This window comes from Zosterops lateralis (genome assembly GCF_965231275.1).
Source record: "Zosterops lateralis genome assembly, chromosome: 11".
Lineage (NCBI taxonomy): Eukaryota > Metazoa > Chordata > Aves > Passeriformes > Zosteropidae > Zosterops > Zosterops lateralis.
In genome coordinates, this window is record NC_139771.1 from 15,520,632 (window position 1) to 15,541,901 (window position 21,270).

The following is a 21,270-nucleotide window of genomic DNA, read 5'->3' on the forward strand; positions in this document are numbered from 1 at the left end:
CACTAGGCTTAAAACACATCGAGCTGCTCTGGGCTTCCATCAGTTCAGTCAGAGCTGTGCCCCACACAACTGGCATTAGGGTAAGATAATTTTGACTGATATGCTCAGCCTTAGCCCAAGGAAATAGAGCCACCAGGTATTACAGACCTTTCCAGGCTCACATTCAGTCCCATCAGCCCAAGGTGTGTGTTGGGTTCGACATCCCTTGTGAGCACCATCGACGTTGATACACCAAAGCCGCCGACACTGCATCTGCTTAAGTGATTGCAGAGATCAAAACATTAAATATGTGCCACATGCCTTACCAGACAGATGATCCTATATGAAATTATCCCCCTAGGATTTATCATTAACTCACAAGCTTGACAGTAAGTTGATGGATTGTGAGTCTGCCATTCATCCAACCCCAGGAGACCTTATTTTGCTCTGGCAAAACCAGGAAAATAAGGTGTGAAATTTCACTTACCATATAGGGGCACACTTGGGATCCGGGTCCAAAAATTAACTCACATTGTTTGTTGACGTCATAAATCAGCCCTGGGAGCTGCTGAGGCAATGTGTAAGTTCTTGATGAAGGTTCATCAAGCAAACACTCCCCATAACCAGTGCTACAACAGAAATCAGAATAATGGTGTTAAACAGGAGGCAGTGAGATCAGAACCCACTTGTGTTTGCCTGAATTACCCTTAGGGCAGCTGCACACCACGTTTGCCATATTTAACAAGCACTACAATAGCTATTTCAAACTCAAGCAGGAGGGTGTCTTACCCATACACCACCACCCCTGTGCTGTGACAGCAACCATCCACCACAGCACAGCTACCAGGGCAAAAGCATTTCTGAGTGTGCATTTAGCTGCTGAGCAAGCACTGGCACATTTTTATAAAGAATTCAGAAAGAAAAATCACTGATTAGCAGCACTGCCCAAGGGACTGAGCTCCTGGATTTGCCAGAACACCATCATGGCTCTTTCTGTTGCACACCACAACACATGGGAAGGCATCACAGCAAAATGGGCAAACTGCATCAAACTGACCCGTGGGCTCCTGGAATGGTGTTCCCACCAAAGATTAGTGCCAGGGCTTTATCCTGACCTGTGGAGCAGAAAGGCAGATTCAATCTGCCTTCTAAAACACAGCTCCGTATCTGGGCCACAAGGCTTGGAAAAGTCGTTCTTCAGGTTTGAGGAGAACACACATTCCTTAAAAGCAATATCCATGGGGGAAGACTTATTCTTCCCCATTGAGAGGCTGGTCCTTGCCAGCTTATCATGAGGCTGAACTGGCAGGGACTGGATGCCAGGGGCGCATTCCTGCTCTATGTAAAGGATGTGTGCACACACAAATCCCTCTGATTTCCTCCAAACGCTGCACACTAGGACTCCAAATTAACTGAAGAACTCCATTGGACATATGGACATGTGAAAACAGCCCAACACATGCATATGCAAGGCCTTACTCCAGAAATTCAGTGATGTATTTCCTACTGCATTTCGACCACATCCAGGGATTGGTGTAGAAGTTCAGTGTTGGTGCCATGACATGCTGTTGATTTTTACCTCCATCTTCCTTGCACTTGTGATTGTCATCATGTGGCATATTAAATCTAAGAGGAAAAGAGCAGCAAAAAGTAGAGTCAGTTAAGAGGCAAACATCAAGTATTTAGCATAGCAAGGGCAACAGTGTGAACTAAATGCAAGCAAACCCAAGAATTTTTCCTAAATACCCTGCTGAAAGATATTTAGGAATAAAAGATATTACGGAATAAAACTACTAATACACATATATTCATAATAAATTCAGAAGTGTTAATGAACAGAGTTCCTAGCACTCATCTGGAAAAAGCTGTGCAGCACCCTGCTAAGCTCTCCAGTCCATGACTGCATATATTTAGCCAGAGAAGTCCTCCAGGGAGCCTGGAGCAAGATGCAAATCCAGCTGCAGCTTCCTTTTCAGCTGACGGCTGCTAACCTGCAAACAGGCTGTAGTCTGGCCCCTCCTTCAGAAAAATGGCAAATACTCTGGAGCTGATCACAGATCTAAGAGTTGATCTGAGGGAATTCTGAAGGAGATGGATTGACTTGAGCCCACTGACTGCAGACCCTTATGCACACAGGCAATACCGTGTTGGATGCAAAATATTTTCTAAAGCAGTTGAATACCTTGGGCCACGCTGCTGCCTAAGTGGAGTTGCACTAGGGATAGACTTGGCTCCCATACTTTATGTGGCAGGTTTACAAAATGCCAGCAAGAATTGGTATCAGCAGAAACCAAAGTCAAGTTTGCAACACATGACACCTTGAAGAATGTGGTAAATTCGCTAATGGAGACAGAGCGGCTTAAAGCGCTGTGCTGTTTGAAGTGGGGAAGGGGAAGTGACCTGGTGTGATCCTGTGTTCCAAGGCTGGGAAGTTTGTATTCCATTAAGATTACCTCCAACAAACCATCTTTTCACTCTGCTCTCTGAAAAAAAAGAGCACAGGGCCGCTTCCTGCTCAGGAGCACTGCCAACCCCCCCAGCAGTTCTAGGGCAGCATCAGTGAAGGAATTAGCCACAGGTTAGGTGTGGGGAACACCAAAACTTTAGGGACTTTCTGCCAGGAAGTCTCATTTAAACAAATACTACTGTGGTTAAAAATAGACTGTCTCAGCCAGCTCTCCGTGAAGAAAAACAGTTTAGAACAATGAGAGATCTGTTCCCAAGTACTCATCCATCCCACACCTACAGACCTCCACTGCAAAGCAGGCGTGTGGTGGTTTGGGACTGAATCAGCTGCCTGAGGTTGTAGCCAGGGGTGAAGGACTGTGTGATCTAAGATTATTTTTCTCATGACTGCTTAGCAGTGAGAAAAAGTCTCAGTAGTGGGAAAAAGTAAAAATCGTTTGAAAGAAATTTCCGCTGGAGGAGGGGAATGGCAGCGTCTCTTTCTGGGGATGTCCAGCAGCACAAGAAGCAGTTCATAGTGAAACAGTTCAAGAGTTGAATCAAGCTCACTTATACACCTCAACACCTCCCAAATGCCCTGTTGTAAGTTCTGCCTTCACACACAGCTGCTGCACTGCCTTCACCAGCACCACACAGAGCTGTGGAACAATCTGTGGCAGGCTGAGGGCCTGCTCTCAGAGAAGACTTGAGTCCCAGAAGATAGTAGAGATGTGCCAGCATCACTTGCCCTGCAAGGCAGCCAGCACCTCCCACCTCTGCCCAAAATCCTGGCTAGTTCCAATGGCTTGGTCAAGATGTCATTGCTTAGGTGGTGCTTATGATACTCCGTCATTCATCCTCCCCAAAACATGGCTCTGCTGGTTTTTTGCTGCTCTCAGGTAGGCTCCAAAGCACCCAACAGTTTCATCTACCTCAGGGGTGCATCTTCTAGCCAAGTATACTGTTCTCACCTGAAATAATTAATACCAGTTCCCAGCCTGGCTGGCAAGCCAAAGTTAGCATAAATATTGGGCTATTTAAATGTAAATGTATTTACATAAAACATACACATGGCCAAGTTCATGTGCTATTGTGAAAGCAGTGCTCAGTCCGTTATCTTCACTAATTGAACAGCTCCTGTATGGGTCACAGACCGTGCCCAGCTCTGCCAGACCTAGGAGAGAACAGAGAGGTTTATGATAGAAAAAGAAATGTCACTCACAGTTCAGCACAGGCAACTAACATTGTCACTAAAAAAAACCAGTTATTAAAAAACAAATAAAAAGTTTTCCTTACCCAGAGTATCACACTTTTCGTGCGCTCTACAAATATCCTGCCTGAAAGCAGAACAGACCTGACACATTAATTCTTAATGCAGCAGTGAGTTAAGGAACAAGCACAGTAACAACAGCAGAAACAAATCTTGGTCCTCCAATGGACCTTCTCATGCTGGTTTGCCACATCATCCAGAGTCCAAACTAACTCCCCACCACAGTCAGAGATTTTCATCTTATGCTGAACCCGTGGGCAGACCTTAGACAGTCTTGAACCTCTCAAAATCATCTCGTTATGCTCCCACATGCTCCCACAACTACAAACATCATTACATCCACATAAAAACCTGAACATTTCCCATATATTACATGCCCATGGCCCCTGACACAGAACTGGCTACAGTTTTTATGAGAATATTCACCACACCTGGTAACAAGCACGGCTGTATCATGCCGAAGGTGACTTCCTTCTGGGTGGTTTTGGGACTGCTGCCACTGGCAGAAGTTTTTTAATGTTGTCTGGGCATTGTAAGATATTGCAGGGCCATCCTGATAAGCAACACACAGAAAGCAGGTATTTTAATGATTCATGACAATGCTCACTGCAAATGCCATTGTCAAGCAGAAGGTGAAGAAAGTAATTTCCATTACCTGTTCATTATGTATCACGACCAATTTCACAATAACAATATTAATTAAATTTCCAATGCTTGGGTCTTTGTAGATAGAAGCCACCTGTTTCAAAAAGCAATATTTGGAATTACTGTTTACATTCAAGGAAACAAACAAGTAAAACAACACACATATATTTCCATTTTGCAACTGTTTTTCTCCTGGGCTGCTCTTCTGCCTTGCTCAGTGCTCTGATGCTACTTGGAGAGACCTCCTGGCAGAAACACAATTTTAGAATGAAAAATACCTGCTGGTATCACAGAAACCCAACATTTCCTTTTGCTTTAGCACACATGTCACCAAATTAAAGGATCATTCTGCTCTGAGACACAAAGACCACCAACAAAGACTGTCAAAAGCAACTTATTCTTGCAAGTGCCTGATTTTGACATGGGCAGTTTCAGACCACATATTCTCTGCACTTCTACCCTCGAACAGGATGAACATCCCTCCAGAGACACAAATATGTTGGATACTCCCTGCCAGTCACTCTGATCTACAGAACTGCCTGTGTGAAAACTGCACTACGGCATCCTAGTACCTGCAGGTACTAAGGTGCTTGTTCTCAGCCTGGAAGGCCAGCTTGGGAACTAAGCCAAGGATCAAGGTGACCACAGGCTCCTTCTCCTTGCAGCACCAAGGGAAGCCAGGAAACTGCATAACCTACCAGAATCATTCCCCTGGAAGGCAGAGTGCCCAAAGTACCTTTCAAATTCAGCTGTTATTTCACATGGGCTTAAATAAAGAGTACAGTGTGTGGACTAAACAACCAACCCTGAGTGATATTGCTCATGGTGTCTGATACTCAGAAAGCTGGAAGACAGGTGTGAGAAGGATCACGAAGCATGACGGATCTGGGAAAGAAGACTCCAACCAGTGTTTTCCAGCCATATGTTACCATGGATTTAATGTAACCCCAGCATTATCTCCATGCCTAGGGAAGGCAAACTGATGGCATTGCATAGGAACACAGCAGAGAGAGGCTCTGTGACCACTAGGAAATGATCTGTGGGTGAATCTACTCGCCCTGGTTGAACACTTACTATTGACATCAGGGTTAAGACATAGTGCTGCAGGTTGGCACCATGGTAGGCGACCATCCTGCTGTCAGCCACCACCATCACCTCCACAAAACGTGGGTAGGACAGGAACCGCTTCGTTCGCTTGTGGCTCTTCTTTTCACCAACGGTCCCCGTCTTGTTGCTGTCCCCAGAAAAAGAATTCACTTCCAGGCTGTGTTTCAACATCTCCACATCAGATAATATGCTGCTCTCTGCCCACTGCCTTCTCCAGTGTTTCCGCTTGTTCTTTTTGTGACTGTGGTCATGATCTATGATCAAAACATAGAAAAATCATACAGTACATTCTGGAGTGAATAAAATTAATACCACCTGTACGTTAAGTCAAAATACCTATTACCTCAACAAAGTTGTGTGGGCTTGCTCCAAACAAGCAGGGAACTGAAACAGAAGCACTCTGTGGAAGCCCACCATGTAATCCAACATCTAAGGCTCCATTTTTAAAGCCATCCTGGGAAAGCCAGTAGCCCTTAGAGGTGGACATTCCCTGGAGCAAACCCACCTCCTGCCCCATACAGGAGGGATGGAGCCCTGCAATGGTAATTAGCCACTGCAGCAGCAGCGTGAGGATTCTGGGCACGTCCAAGGTGGCCAGGAAATCACAGGAAACAAAGGTCCAGATCCTGTATTTCTAACTCAGGCATGAAGGACGGCAGGATTTGGCCTTCACAGCAAAGCAATTATATATGATTTATTTCTGTCTCTAACAATAACACGCCTAGGCTTCAGTTCCCCCTTTCCCTTTATTATTCTGTGCTACAGGAATGGTAAAGGTCATCTAATAGCACAGCTGCCACTGGCGAAAGAATAGAATTCAGGAAGTTTCACATATACTGCTTTTGATATTCAATTAGGCCAAACATAAAAGCAGCCTGAAAATATACTCCATGCTGATACAAAGACGACAAAGTGAAGAGGGAGAACAGGCATATAAAACATATGGAACATGTACAATTAAGATTTACCATCTGATTAGTATGTAATTATAGCATTATTTAAATGTAAGAGCAAAATCAGGCTTATTTGATGCCACTTAATTTTTAATCAGTTCATCATAGGAAGTAGCTAATTGAATGTGATTCATCCACGAAAGACTGTTCACTTCTGCATTTAATATAAAGCCAGATCTGAACTACTCATCTACGACTCCAGGCTACAACCCTCATGCTCTTTGTAGCTTTAGCTTAATTTCGTCATGGTGGTGAAAAATATCACATTTCCTTATCTGACCCATTGAGTAGGTTAGAGGAAGCATAATATTAGGGAACAAAGGAATATTCAATGCTCAAACAAGATTGAAATGATAGGAAAGGTCCAAGTTATTTTTCCTGTGTAGTTTCCTTTTAGGAATATTTGTAATAATTTCCAAAAAAAGAAATACGTTCTGCAGTATCAAGGCAAGCAAAGAGGATCAGCCAGCTTTTACCTATCTGAAAAATACTACCCTTTTGCCCTATGTGTAAGTAGGCAAAAGAGTAGCTAAGAATTAAATCCTGTCTACTCTGCACTACCTAAGCCCTCTAAATTCCCCTTTCTTGATATACTCCAGACCACCTTAATACAGCAGAGAGTCTGCAGTTATTTGAGTAAGAATTCGAGAAAGCCAATGGCATTTGTGGTTATAATTGGATTGCCCTAGTTCCTCTGCTCTAATCAATGCCCTTGTGTTGGCAAGGTTGTGCTCTCATGCTGGCACTGCTTCGTGGGCAACCATGACATTATCCCAACCCATTCACTGCCAATCAGCTTGGGGAGCCAACTATGCATACAAATAACTTAAAGGTGAGGAGAGGACCAGACTGAGGAGAAAGTGCTAACACCAGCCCTTCAGCCAGCTCCTCTCCTCTCTGCACCCTCAGCCTGCCACTCAAATTTCCCTTTAAATAACTAACTTCCAAAAGGAGCAAGTGCCCAAGGAAAAATGTGTTAAGGATGGGGTGATGCTCAACAGGGCTTGAGCGAGGCTGAAGACAAGGCTGCAGAGCAAAGGCAGAGCTCTGGAGGGCCCCAGGTGGGACCATGAGGCTCAGGTGCCTTCTCCTCCAACCATCCAGGCAGAGGGAAGTTAGATGGCAAAAAAAGAGGGAATTGCAAAGACACTTATCTTAGAAGACACCCATCACACAGAAGGTGTACCAAAGAAATTAAGTGATATTCACTGGGGTTGCACTGAAATCCTGCAGCTGGTGTCACACACTAAAAAACCCTCCCACAAACCCATCCAAAACCCAGAGAGTATCCCATGAAATTCCACATCTTGTTCTGAGAGCCCTAACCTGCCCCCTGATCATGCAGGGGAATCACAGCCCAACACAGCCAGGTATACCCAGCACAGAGGAAAAACAACTTTCTTTTTTGTGCAGAGATCTGGCACAGAATCACAGAATCATTTAGGGTGGAAAAGATACTTAAGATCATCAAGTCCAATCATTAACCTAATGCTGCCAAAGTGTTGGTATAGTATCAGTGTTCTTTCCCCATCCAGCACAAAAATTAAGTCAGACACATCATCACTGCCAAAACAACTGAATTATTTCCATGCACAAAGTCACTCCAACACTTGCAGTGTCCTATTTGGATAGGTCACATATTGGGTGATCTGTATTTGTCAGCCTGGTTACTGAAAAACCAGGCACCAGTGACAGGGAAGCACTGCATGGAAAGCCACTCCTGGACTTTGCTAGTAGTGAACTGTTATCTCCACCCATCTTTCTTGCATGTAGATAGTGTGCACTCACCTGTAAAAAATGAAATGCTAATGGCTGTGCACTGCTCTGAACCCATCTGTGAAACCTTGCCCACATTAATGGGAGCTGCATACAGGCACTGCCAGGAACTCTGTGTGCCTGATTCTGTTGATATCCTGCTCCATTACAATGCTCACCACAGCAGTGCTCTCACTGAATGGTGCAACGTGTTGCCCTTCCATCAGGCAGAAGGGAAAAATCTCTCACATTACACAAAACTGTGATTTTGCAGCACCAGCTTCCTACTGACACACATAACACCAGAAAAGGGCGTGATATTTCCCCATTTTATTTTCCTTTTTTTTTTTTTTCTATTGTGTTAACATAGTAACAGAAATCTGAAAGAAAAATGGTTTGCTTGGCATGCCCTGAATCTTTGCAATGACCTGAAACACATATACTTACATGTGATAGTAACTGGATGGGTTTAAGAAACAAAACTTGTGGTTTTATTTATTTATTTATTTATTTATTTATTTATTTATTTTAACTTGTAGAAAAACCAAACTCCAGTGAGTAGACAAACCCTTTAAAACCACACAAACTACAGATCAATAATTCAAGTATCAGGCGAGCCCATGCACTGATTCAACAGTTCATATTCATTTGAGAGGCAGATAAAGGCAAGAAAAATATCCATTTTACTGCATACTTTACTAAGGCAATCTATGCTATTTTCACTGTCTTTATACAGACCTGGTAGTTTATCTTAATTTTTTTTCTATTTGGTTTCTTCTCTGTAATGTGGGACTTACAAAGGAGACCCAGTCCTGTGAAAGGGTATTGCTTCCTGATGGCATCTTTCCACTAATGCAATTTATCTTTGCTTGGGCAAGAAGCCTCAGCCCAGAACCCATTCAGCTGATTTATGGATGCTTCCTGCTGGTTAATGTACTTTGGATCTATCACAAGAAAGAGGGCAGGGAAGACTCAGGTCCTGTGTGAATACTTTGCCTGCATAAAAGGTGACAGGGCAGAGCCAGGATCTGCTTTTGACATAGTGCTATTGTTATACTAAACCCAAATACTAAAAGATGGAATGCTCACTTATCCCAACAGTCCTAATCCTTTCCATTTCTAGATTAACTAGTCCTTGGAATAGAAAGCAATTTGCACAATTAAGTAAGACATAACAATTCAAGCAATTCCAGTTCAGCTCCAAGTTCATAAGGGCTGCACATAGCAGTGAAAAAAAAAAACCAACAAACCACACAGAAAGAGATAGCAAGAGAAGGAGAGAAGAAATTCTTGAGCTAAAAACATCTCTCTGCTAGGAAAAAAGTGTGATCCTTTCAAACCAACTTATTATCATAACTTTTCTGAATATGTGACCCAGGATTTTTAACAAAGTTTGGCACTCAGCAGTTGGCCCACGTCACTTGTAGCCCTGCTCTGATCCAGTTGCACAGATAATAAAACTATCATTTGGAAGTTAATTATTTATTGCACACCTCCATAAACCAGACCACAATTCAGCTGAGCTCCCCTCAGGCAGTCAGTCAGTATGTGACCTGTCTCCCTCAACTCCACAGGAGTAAACCCTGGAAAAAAACTTCAGTACAAGCTCCAGCTCCAGCTGCCTGGCTGGATTTGCTGCTGTAGCTGGTACAACAGCAGCCACCCAAGGGACTGCAATCGCCTGGGAAACAGAGGAGAGAGGTAAATGGATTTGCCTTCATGCAGAGATCAGACTGGCTGAAATCAAACCACATTTTTAGGCTCTTCTTGCCAAGAAATGGAATGGAAATTGGCTCCTGTTCAGGACACAAACAGGTCCTAAGCTGGACAAAAGATTTTTTTCTAGCCCTGGGTCCGTATTTATTCTACATCAAGATGTTTTATTTCTCTATTTATATTCCTATACATCTACAAATGTATCTCAGATGGATTTGCACAAGCCCGAATTCTCACCACTGTTACTGTGGGGTGCTGTTGTGGTCAGCATAACCCAGAGCTGAACACATTTCCTCTGCCAGCAGAGAAGGTGTGTCCTTCACGCCCTGCTTGGACAAGAACCAGGGATGGAAACATAATGGGGGACCAGCCACTGCCTTGCCCTGTACCACACAGAGGACTAATCCTGCCTTCCCTCTGGATAGCTCCTTGACTGTGCAACCAGAGTTGCTGCTATAGCTGGGAAGGGAAAAGAGGTTTTATTAATAGAGGTGAGATCTATTAGCTACATTGGAAGGGGAATGAAGGATCTGGGCCAGCTGGGATCCAAAGAGAAAGATATTCTGCATTAAGAATGGAAATGAAAGTTTGCTTGATTTTCCAAATGTGCAAAATGAGAAAGTGTTCTACTGCAAACTAATCTGAGCCCACTGAGCTGACATCAACTGGGGTTTCAACCTTCAGCAGCAAGAGCTAGCCAAAGTTGCATAGATCAAACTTTTATGGTTGGAATTATTGAAAATGCAGTAAAATATCAGCACTTTCACAAATGTCACTCTTAGAGCAATACAAAGGAAGAAAGCTTTGATTTGCTCATGTTACTCACACTTCCCTTTGAATTAAGAAACTATCCTGGGCTTAGGATAGTTTCCTCCCAAACTGTTACAAGAGAATCAAAATCTTGGGCTTCTATAAAGAACTTTTCTTTGCTACTAGGAAAAATACTTGCATGAATGGACCATAAGCCCTCAGGACCAAGGCACACCTGGTTCTTAAATTTTTCACTTTCCTCTGCTTTTAACTTTGCACACACACTTTACTAAAGTGGTTTCCTAAATATCCAGCTGGAGCAATGTTCAGATCCACAGACAGGTCCAGGTCCAGGAGCTCCTGCTGCTGAAGTCAGTCCCACATGTCAAGCCCAGAGCCTGGAATTTGTGTTTGCAGTATGTGAAATTATTAAGGCCAAAAAGCAAAGCTATAAAGCCATGAGCAGCTCAGACTGGCATGAAACACTGTTGATGAAAAACCCAACAGTTCTACCCCAATTCACTGACTGCATCCTGTGTCTGTGACTATAGAGACCTGGAGGTGCCAAAGCTCAAGGTGATGCTGAACCCTGTCAGGTCTGTCAGGGTGACCCTTGCTTTCTTCTCACTGCTTGAACCAGAATGCTGAGAACCATGGACTTGCAGTGTGCAGCAATCAACTTCTCTTAGTAATAAAACATTCTCTGTTTTATACCATGCTAACACTAAAGACCACACATACTCTAGATGTTTTCTTTCCTGGTGATGAATATCAGAATGCATTCCAGCCTAAAAGATTATTTTTCTGCCTAAGGGAAAAAGTTGCAAGTGAAAGCTATCAATTTTGCACAGTAGACAGAAAGTAGATTAATGAACTAAACAATAAATTGCCTCTTTAAGAAAGGAGATACACATGAGCTGAACATGTGGCAGAAAATTATTCAAGATCATCTTACAGAACTCCCACACGTGCTCTTCAGGCAACTTCCAATGCACAACAGTTACAAGTACACCAACTTGTGTTTCACACTTGTGTCTAGTGACAGCTCTGAGGTACCATGCCAACACTGAGGCCACCACAGCTTTGTACTGAGAGTCAGTAAAAGAAAAGACAAAATATCCCATTAGAAAAAAAAAAAAGTCCAGCAATTGGCCACAGGGATGTTGATAATGACATTATAGGCATATGGGAAAAGAAGTCACAGAATAGTCTGCCTGTTTATTTTCAGTAGTATATGCCATAGGGAACAGACAGAAAGCACTAAAGTGATCCCTCCCCTGCTTCTCCCACCTGTCCTTCAGTGGATGTCCACACAAATGAGGTAAAAATACCTCCATTTTGATTCCAGGAGAATATTTTAACTCTGTCCACTTACCATGTTGAAATTGCAGAACAATAACCAATCAACAATAATTTGTTTAGTCACAGTCTTAAGTTTTACACCTCTAGGGTGCCAGATGGATGACTGATACATTTTCAATACTAAGAGTAACAATAAAATGCATGCACCTTACTTATAACTCACACTGAGAAATCTTAAACCAAAACTATTTATGGGATCTATATCATTGACTGTGATCAATGTTTTTTATTACCTTATTTCACTTGCCAACATCACAAGATACCTCAAACATTACACACTGATCCCTTCCCCAGCTCAGCATGGCAAAAGCTTATGCTTGACCTCCCAGGTCCATCTGACCAAAAACCAGTTGGCTCTTACTATGCTGTTACCTCAACAGGGAGGCAGAAATAGAATTAATTACATTAGCATATGGGAGTTGTGATGTAATTCTCCTCTGTATTCTGGGAGGGAAGGAAACCTGAATTAATTACTACTTGACTAAAAATTACAATCCACTTCTTTAAGATAAGAAACTTTTCTGAGGAAAAGAACAAAATCAGTGATTTACCCTGAGGCCAAAAGCAAAGCTGACAGCTTAAACAGACTCTTGAAAGAGCTCAAGGATTGCTCAACCTGGAAGTAAAGGCTTAAGAAAACCTCCCTGCAGATCTCCTGCAACCCTGAGTTTACGTGACAGTCAGCAGTACAGAATTTGCCTGAAGACCTGCCTGGAAACCAGACACCTAGAATGCAAAATTCTGCTGGATGAATGAGTTGAAAACAAAACAAAACAAAACAAAAAAACCCCACCATACCAAATGGAAAAAAAAAAAAAAAAAAAGGACACAGTTGGAAGCAAGACAGAGTTCCAAAAGAAATAGCAAAAATACTAAAGGGCTCTAGACCAACAACCCAAGTGCAAAGGATCTGGGATTTCATCATAGACCACTCACAAGAGTACAAACATTGAGTCCTGTGGAAAAGGAATTAAAGTTTCTGCCTCAAAACTGCTATAAAGTAAGGACAACATATACAAAGGGTCTGTAGAAAGAGCAGGAAATTTTCCATCATTGGCCCCATGCCACTTCACTGCCAATTGTAACACTACAAATACACCTTGAATCACAGCTCCAGCAGGAACAACAGCTCATCTCCTCCCTGCACCAATGAAAGACCACACTACAAAGTCAGGCTTTAGCCACAGTACCAGATCCCCCACAAATCCCTCCCCAGGTCTCCTCCCTGGTCATGGCACTGATAACACACTAACAAATCCCTATTCTGGCAACCTCAACCTGACCACCTCTTCCAAGCACATGGGAACACGGTGACAGGACCCTCTCCTGCTTGTGCCATGGGTTCACCAGTGACTTCCCATGCAGCTGGCTGGCATCAGGAGAGCAGGCTGGTGTTAATTATCCTGCAGAAACAAGATCACAGTCATTGAGCTGGCAGCACTGGGCATCTGCTTGCTCAAGGCACTCAAGGGCAGCACTCCTCCGCTCTGGTAGTTCCCCAGTGTCAATTTCAGTGGGAAAGGTTGTTACAGTTACCATGAAAGGGTAATCTATTACAAATTACTCATCAATGCAACTGAAAAATCAGTGACATATTACTGAGTATGCCTGTGTAATGCTAGCTCAGCATTACAAGACTTGGTTCATGCTTCTGGTTTCTCCTGTGCTTTTTACAGGACCTTTCCCAGCACAACTTAGACACAGAGCTTCTCTCCTCCTGACCTGGACCACATGGGGCTTCCCTTTGTGGAGCCACTGTGCCTGGCCACACATGTACTCTTCAGTAGTCAAACTGCTGTAACACCCAATGAAATATCAGCAAATTTAAGACCTTTTGCATCCATTTCTGGCAGGTACTGGGATGTGCTAAGCCTGCAGGTTGTGTCCCACAGCCATCTGTGCTGATAATACTTGGTAGATTTTGGAAAGCAGCTTTTCCACCTCTGCCAGCAGTGGGTGGGGGCACAGTCAGCACGGTGCAGGTAAGACCTGCTCTGTCCTGCACTCATCTGAGCCTGCTTCCAAAACCTCACCACCTCAGCACAAACTGCTGGAAGGCCTCTTTGCTGGCTGCAGCCCCTTGGCTCCCCTCCAGAAACAGGAACAGCTCTAATCGTCTTCCTACTAGTTTGGCACCATCAGAGTGTTATTGCTGCTTCTGCATTAGGAGTTTTGCCCATGGTGGATATTCCTGCTTTAAATGCTCTCAGTTAAGGAGGGAGGACTTTGTGCAAGATCCTCACATGCAGCCCCAGAACCCAGGTCCAATGTCAGCCTCAGGATGGGCACAGCTGACCAGCAGCGAGGGAGCAGCTCACACTTATTATACAATCAGTCATTGTTTTATTCATCTCAGCCCTAGACAGGTCTTGACTATAAAAGAATTATGAGAAATGAGGCAAGAACAGAGACATATTTACCTAATGAAGCTGGAATGGAAATTGGAAGTGCACATCAGCCAAATGAAGGCAGTGGGTACAGAGAAGGAGCTACCTCAAAAAGTTTAGTCAGGAGTCCTGCATCAGGGTCACAGTAAAAGCTGCATAGAATTTGCTAAGTTTGCAGCAAGAACTGGGTAGGCAACAGAAGTGGGGCAATGAAAGGGCACAATACTTGCAATTATACTCACTCACACAGGGGAATTGTGGCTCAGTGCAACCAGGCAGGTGGAGGCCACATCTGTCTCAGAACAAGGGGTGGCCAACAGGCAGAATGATTGACAAGGTTCAGTAAAAGGCTAAAGCTATCACAGACCTCAACAAAACTGAAAGAGAAGAGCTCCAGAGAACTCAACAACCAAAATATACATACAGACACATATATACACACATCAGTGACAAAATACATGGGAAATATGATAGAAAGGAGAAGCAGCAGAAATCGACATAAGACCCAGAGCAAGAAGTGGCCTGAAGTGGTTTATTTAAGTGATGACCAAAGGCGGTGTCCTATTGGCATCTGGAGCTGGATGTCTCTCTGCAAGACCAAATCTTGAGGGTTTCACATAGAAAGAGCTCATGGGTCTGCTCCTGGCAGAAGGTCCCATTGGATGGGGGCTTGGGGAGGTGCTGCTGGCCTCATAATGGTGGCTGCACACAGATGCAGGATGCAGCTCCACGCCTTTATCACTGAAGTCAGGTTGTTCCTCCATGGGGTGCAGGAAAGCTGCGCTCTTCAGCTTTGCAATGAGCCACTTCCTTTTTTTCTTTTTTTAGGATCGCAATTTCTTTCTCTTCCTCCTCCACCTCAAAAAAGCGGATATTTAATAATTGGGTCGGAAGAGCTTCCTATCCTGAAGCAATGGGTGGTAGTGGTGCTGCACCTATAGTGACATCATGCTGTCGGCCTGGCCAAGTCCTCATCCCGTCAGGGCTATTCAGTAAAACACAACTAATTATTCTGCCAGATTCCCGGCCAGATGACAAACTGATTCACGGCACTAACTAGAAGAAAAGAAGGAGAGGAAAATGCACCATTTCCTACGACTGAAACTACATTAACCTGTTACCCCAAGGAAAACTCTGTCCAAAGTTTTTGTTGCAGCAGCTGAGCTGTATGCCAGACGGCTGAAATGCATTGCCAGAGACCCCAGAGCTGTGCTATGAAAGTTCATCTGCAGAGCACAGCTTCCATTTGATATCCATCAGTGTTCAGAGGAAAAAGATCTTTTTCCAGAACACCTGCAGAGTATCTTTTATGTCAGAGGACCTAAAACTGTTATCAGAAACTGCTAACTGAAACTTAACAAAAGTGAATAACTGGTTTTCTAAGCTGACCTCAGGATGCTGAAAACTAAAAGTATGACCAGAGAGACTGCAGCAAATGAAAGCTTTTACTCAATCTGTTAGTCAATTCACAAGGGAAACTTTCCTGAATACCTAAAGAAATCTAAAATTACATCATTATGGCAAGGGCACACCAGTATGTTGCTTATTAATCATTTCCAGGAAGATGACTATCAGAAAGTCATTCTTAATAGCACCACTGCCTGGCAACATAGGGTCCCTTGCTCACCTCAGGGTGGGTACCTTAGATTTCCCTCACACGAATTTCCTCTTTGAGCAAATTTCCAACCCCCCCAGAAGCCTGCAAAGCAAATGCACTGTTCCACATGTTCTTCTGACAAAAGACTGGATTCACATAACACCCTACAACCATGACTAACTCCCCAACTTTCATGAAACCATTCTTCTTTGGCAGGAGTGAGAGATATACCTTGTCTAAAACAGTGAGTGCTGCCAGATTTTGGATGTTCACCTCTGCTGCAAAGACATGTGAGACACCTTCTCTCACCAGATGTAACCTCAGGTAGGATGCCAAGGTTCAGCACTGCCCAAGTTGCTCTGAACATGCTGCTTAAATGAAATACCAAGACTTGTTCACCACACACATACAGCCATAGCATCATTCCCTTTCAAAAGCTTGGACAATGACTAAAAGGAGAGATGGTAAAGAGGCAGAGATGGAGGGAAAGAGGACAGGAAGACAAATAAGACTCTCATGCCTATCTGGAACACTTAAGATGTGAGAACTCCTCTCTCCACTACATGAAGCAACTAAGAAGAGCAAGAAAACAAAGACAAGTAATAAGCAAAGCATATTGGAACAAAGGAGGAAGAGATATACACCACATTGGTAAAATCACAGATGGGGTGATTCTTGAGAATTACAGTACAGAAAAAAAATATCCTAAATGGGAACTATGATACAATGGGGTGAAATACAGCATCTGTTACAGCAGCACAGAGTCAAGTCCAAAAGCAAAATTCAGAGCCCTCCCAGCTACCTTTGATTCAATGAGTCCTGTGATCTGCTGCTCCATTCCTCCAAGGGTTACTGATGCAATGTGCCAGATTCCGTGTTTCTTTCCAACTGTTCTGAGTCTCCTGCATCTGATCTCAAAGAAGGGAGCAGAAACAGCTGGAAGAGAGAAACCAGAATGGCATATTCCAGCAGCAACCCTTGGAAGAACAAACAATGACAGCCTTGTGAGACGTGCCACTGTACCCCTGGCACACACGTTTGCATGTGGAGGTGGATTCACATGTCTTCTAGAAGAAACACATGTTGCTCTGGCTAGTCACAGAGTATCAGAGCATCTTTGGACTTAGCATGATCAATGCAAGCTGAACAGACTGACAGCTCAACAGCACATCCAGGACCCACAGTCAAGGGTGCCAAACAAGTAATGTGTGCTAAGTGCAGCCTAATTTGGGCACCATACTGATCCTCCAGTGGTACCACTACTTCCTGACCAACTCCACCTACTTTGCAGCACATGAGCACCTTGCAGCCCACAAGAAAACTCAGTCAAGGTCTATACTGTTTAGGCTTTAAAGTTCCTGTAGATCTAGCTGCAGGCCAAAGGAGGAGGGCAAAACAGCAGGTGAAACAGGAGTCTGAAGGAATAAGCTTCTTCAGAGAAAATTTAGGTATTTTCTGCCAAAGAGGAGGATTAGTTGTGAACATCAGGAAGTCAAGGAAGCAGAGAGCAGCAGGAGGCCACTGCAGATAATGGGACAGTAGAAGCAAGGCTATTGCTCATCAAGGCACATGGAGGGGGAGAGAAAAAGGCTTGTGCTCTTTCATATGTGCAAGGACTAGAAAGAGGGAGTGAGGAGGTCAGGGAGATGGTGCTCGTGGAGGAAGGGCCATGAGGAAAAAAAAGCCTTTGAAAATGAACCATGGAAAAGTGATTACAAAGAGAACTGTTAGGATTGGTGTTAGGACCTCCTCATTTCCACTAGAAAGAAGTAAGATGTGGCAACTCACAGTCAGAATTAGGGAGGGAAGACCAGGAGCACAGCAAGACCAAGACAGAAGGATGTCATTTAAAGGACAGAGTATCAGACAGAGTATATAAGATTAGGATGGTTGGGAATTACATGTAGGAGAGAATACAAAACAAATTTAAGGGCTCACAGAATACTTAAGGCAAGACAGGCCAAAAGCTCTATTGCCAGCTTTATATCAGGAATCAACAGGAAACTGCAACATTTTTCTGACTGCAACTTCCTTAAAACCAATTCCTAGAAAGCACAAGTGCACCACATCTCTCCAGGACAGAGTTACCACCACAAGCCCAGTCCTAGCACCCACAGCATCACTTCTAGAGGGGTCCCTCAACTCCACATCCCTTCTTTCCCACACAAACCTACTGCTTTTTAACTGCAAATAGCACTTCCAAGTATCAAGTCATTCAAGGCAGTAACAAAATGTGTACCTGGAGTATTGCAAGTCTGCCTGTCCTCTGAGGAGTTGTTTGGAGGTGTCCGGTGTCGGTAGACAAGATGTGGTTTATTGTGCTCTTCTTCATACTCCTGTTCCTCAAGCGATAGGAGTGGCTCTACAAAATAGTCCCCATCATCAGACTTGAATGTGCCTAGCTGAGAGGGACCAGAGAGAGGAGCAGGAGGTCAGCTCTAGGTGATGACAAGCCACCCAGCAGCACTACCCCACCAAGCAAGCAGTTCATGAGGGAGGTGTGCCCACTTCTGTGGTAACCCCTGTGAAGGCACCAGCTGGAGCTCCAGCTTCAGTCACATTGTTTGCACCCACCCTGGGCTGCACAGACATCCCACTGGATGTTACAGAGGGCTAATTACAAACTCACAGGCAGGGAGCATGAGAGGGGCATGTCTGCCAGACCCTGTCCTTATGCCAGTGACGTTTACCAAGCCAGTCCTGCCCAAAGGGTGATGGTGCTGCTGTGTGCTGGAGGCCCAGTGCAACCCAATCATGTGCTGGTTTCACACAGCACATCTCCCTGAGACAGGCTTTTAACCCTCATATAAGGACCAGAGGAAGGTGTCCAGCTAGTGAAATCCCTGCTTATGAGAAGACATCAACACTCTTAGTTGCACACAACTATGAATGCAGATACTTGGTGGAAAGACATAAAAATATCCAAGACAAAACATTCTGCAGCCACCCCATACTGGGATCCATGGCCAGTACCTGGGAGGGAGGCCACGCACACAAGCCTAGGTGAACACATGCACCCAGAGGAGCTCCTGGACTAAATGAAGCCAGCACAAACCTCCGGGGACACCCCGGGATTGGCACCCGTGGAACTGAAAGACCAGGGCAGATAGAAGGAACAGCCCTTTTAGGACCTTCTGCTCATCCCGGTGCCAACAACATCCCCGCACCGAAGGGCACCTAGCTGGGGTACCAGGGACCGGGACATGCCCCTGCTCCGGGGTGCTGGGCGGCTCCGGGGCCAGCGCTGGTGGCGAGCCCGCAGCCACGGGCACCGCAGCATCCCGGGGGCAGACGGGGATCTGTGACCGGGTGGGCGGCATTCTTCCCCCAAACCCGCGGAGCAGGAGCGGCGCACCCGTAACCGGACCGATGAAGAGCGGAGAACGAGAACCCCGTGCCGGGGGAGCCGGACCCGCCCGCGCAGTGACGGGAAGGGGCGGCCCCATCGCTCCCCGGCCCGCCCTCCCTCTCCTCCTCCCGCTCCTCCTCCTCCTCCTCCGGCTCCCGCTGCTGGCCTTCCCGCGGGCCGGGGGTCTCACCATCCCGGAGCAGAGGCTGATAACGGCGGTGAGCCGAGGGCGGGCGTTGACGTGCCCCCGGTAGAAGCAGTGCTTCACGTCGGCGTCCGCCGCCTCGGCGTACAGGCGCCGCTGCTCCGCGGCGGGCTCGCCCAGGAGGCTGACGGTGAAGAGCGGGGCGATGAAGGCCGAGTTGGCCGTCAGGTTGAAGAAGAACTGCTGCCCGAAGGCGGACAGCCTGTAGTGTGCCTTCGGGGAGGCGGCGGCCGTCCAGGCGTCGGGGGCAGCGCTGGTGCTCCGCCGGCGCCGCCTGAAGTGGACATCGGTGGGGAAGGGCTCACCGAACTCATTCACTCGGGTAGGAGTCACGATCTCGTACTCGCTGAGCTTCTCCAGCAGCTGAGCTGCGGGGGGACAGAGGCAGATGCCGCTGAGTGAGGCGGCCGAGCCCCGGGGGGCGGCAGCGCAGCGCTCCCCGCGCCCCTCCCCGAGCGCCCCCTTACCTTGCCTGGGGTGCAGCTTCTGCCTCCTCGCTCCCGTCCTCAAGCCGTCAATGAAGAGCGTGGTGAGTGCCAGCGCCAGCGGCGCCAGCTGCATGGTGCTGCGCGCTGTCCTCGGAGGAGCGCAGCCTTCCCCGCCTCCTCTTCTTCTCCTCCTTTATTCCTCCCTTTCCCTCTTTCAGATTTTTTTTTTTTCCTCTCTTCTTCCTAGCGGCCCCCTTGCCGGCCCCCGGAGCGCTGCCGCGGGAAGGCGCAGGAGCCGGGTGGCGTTAGGGGCGGGCGGGCCGGCGGCGCCGGGGGCCGCGCATGGTGCGCGGGGGGCGGACGGGCCGGGGTCGGGACCGACGGGCCGGGACGGGGGAGCCGCCCGCCCGCCCGCCCGCCTGTTCGCCTGCCCGCCTGTTCGCCTGCTGGCTCTCCCTCGCTTTCCGCCTCTCCCCCCGTCGGGGTGGTGGACGAGAGCTGTCGGGACTCAGTTTAAATAAGGGGCGTGCAAGCAGGAGAAAGCCCGCCCTCCGCTCTCCACTCCTTCCAGTGTGTCACTTACTTTTCTCATTGCCGGCGAACGCCGAAGTGCCAGGTTTTCCTTAAAATCCGACGCTAGAGCTGGACGGAGTGGGCGAGGGGAGTCTGAGAGTCGCCGGGTCCTTCCAAAAGGCTTTAAAGTCCCGTAGTAGCCCGGGCAGAGCTACCCCCGGGATGGGCCACTTTGTCACTCACTGAGAGGAGAGCTGAGTTTCCTTACATAATTAACGTTTTCCATTGTTCTGTTTCTTTTTTAAGGCAGCTTGAAGAAGTGGACCAGCAATTGGAGAATCCCGTGTGGCACTTCTTCTAGCAGTTGTTTTATTCTGAGAAATGCAGAATAAGAGGCAATTCAAGCAACTTTTGTTCAGGATTAGATTTGTGTTGTACACTTTTCAGGCATCCTGAGCAAGAAGGAAGATTATATCCTTATCTGAGTTTATTTTGTTTTATTTTACAGCTTGAAAGGTCTCTAAAAATTCAAGACATCCTTTAGAGCTAAATGTAATTAAGCATTGTCTGCTACCCCTTCCTCAAATCAAAACCCCAGCCTTGGTTTAAAAGGTTTTTAAACCTTTAAATCCTGTAAGCAAGGCAAAAAAGAAGTTTGGAAGTCCAGTTTGCACTTCCATAGAAAATGTCAAAGTTTTTTACATTCTTCACTCAGCTTTGGGACAAGGCATAGAAATGTTGGTATTTGCTGCAGAAAGTGAAAGTTTTAAAACAAAAATCAATTCAGAATCCACTTCTGGGTAAAATGG

General features: G+C 45.8%; 1 protein-coding gene across 2 annotated transcripts in view; it reads right to left on the reverse strand.

Annotated features, from left to right (window-relative positions):
• ADAMTS9 (ADAM metallopeptidase with thrombospondin type 1 motif 9) overlaps positions 1 to 20,749 on the reverse strand; it is an 80,842-nt gene extending 60,093 nt beyond the window's left edge. Inside the window, exons 1-11 of one of the 2 annotated variants that reach the window (XM_083869128.1) lie at positions 19,988 to 20,748; positions 19,506 to 19,888; positions 18,206 to 18,368; positions 5,414 to 5,700; positions 4,350 to 4,433; positions 4,126 to 4,247; positions 3,721 to 3,761; positions 3,493 to 3,598; positions 1,459 to 1,605; positions 467 to 608; positions 148 to 255 (exon numbers count right to left, since the gene is read on the reverse strand). In XM_083869128.1, coding sequence (XP_083725254.1) covers positions 148 to 255; positions 467 to 608; positions 1,459 to 1,605; positions 3,493 to 3,598; positions 3,721 to 3,761; positions 4,126 to 4,247; positions 4,350 to 4,433; positions 5,414 to 5,700; positions 18,206 to 18,368; positions 19,506 to 19,888; positions 19,988 to 20,081 — 1,677 coding nt within the window. In that variant the 5' untranslated portion in view covers positions 20,082 to 20,748. Of the gene's footprint in view, positions 1 to 147; positions 256 to 466; positions 609 to 1,458; positions 1,606 to 3,492; positions 3,599 to 3,720; positions 3,762 to 4,125; positions 4,248 to 4,349; positions 4,434 to 5,413; positions 5,701 to 18,205; positions 18,369 to 19,505 lie in introns of both variants that reach the window. The other variant, XM_083869127.1, reaches the window with a different exon arrangement.
• Positions 20,750 to 21,270: the final 521 nt, after the last annotated feature.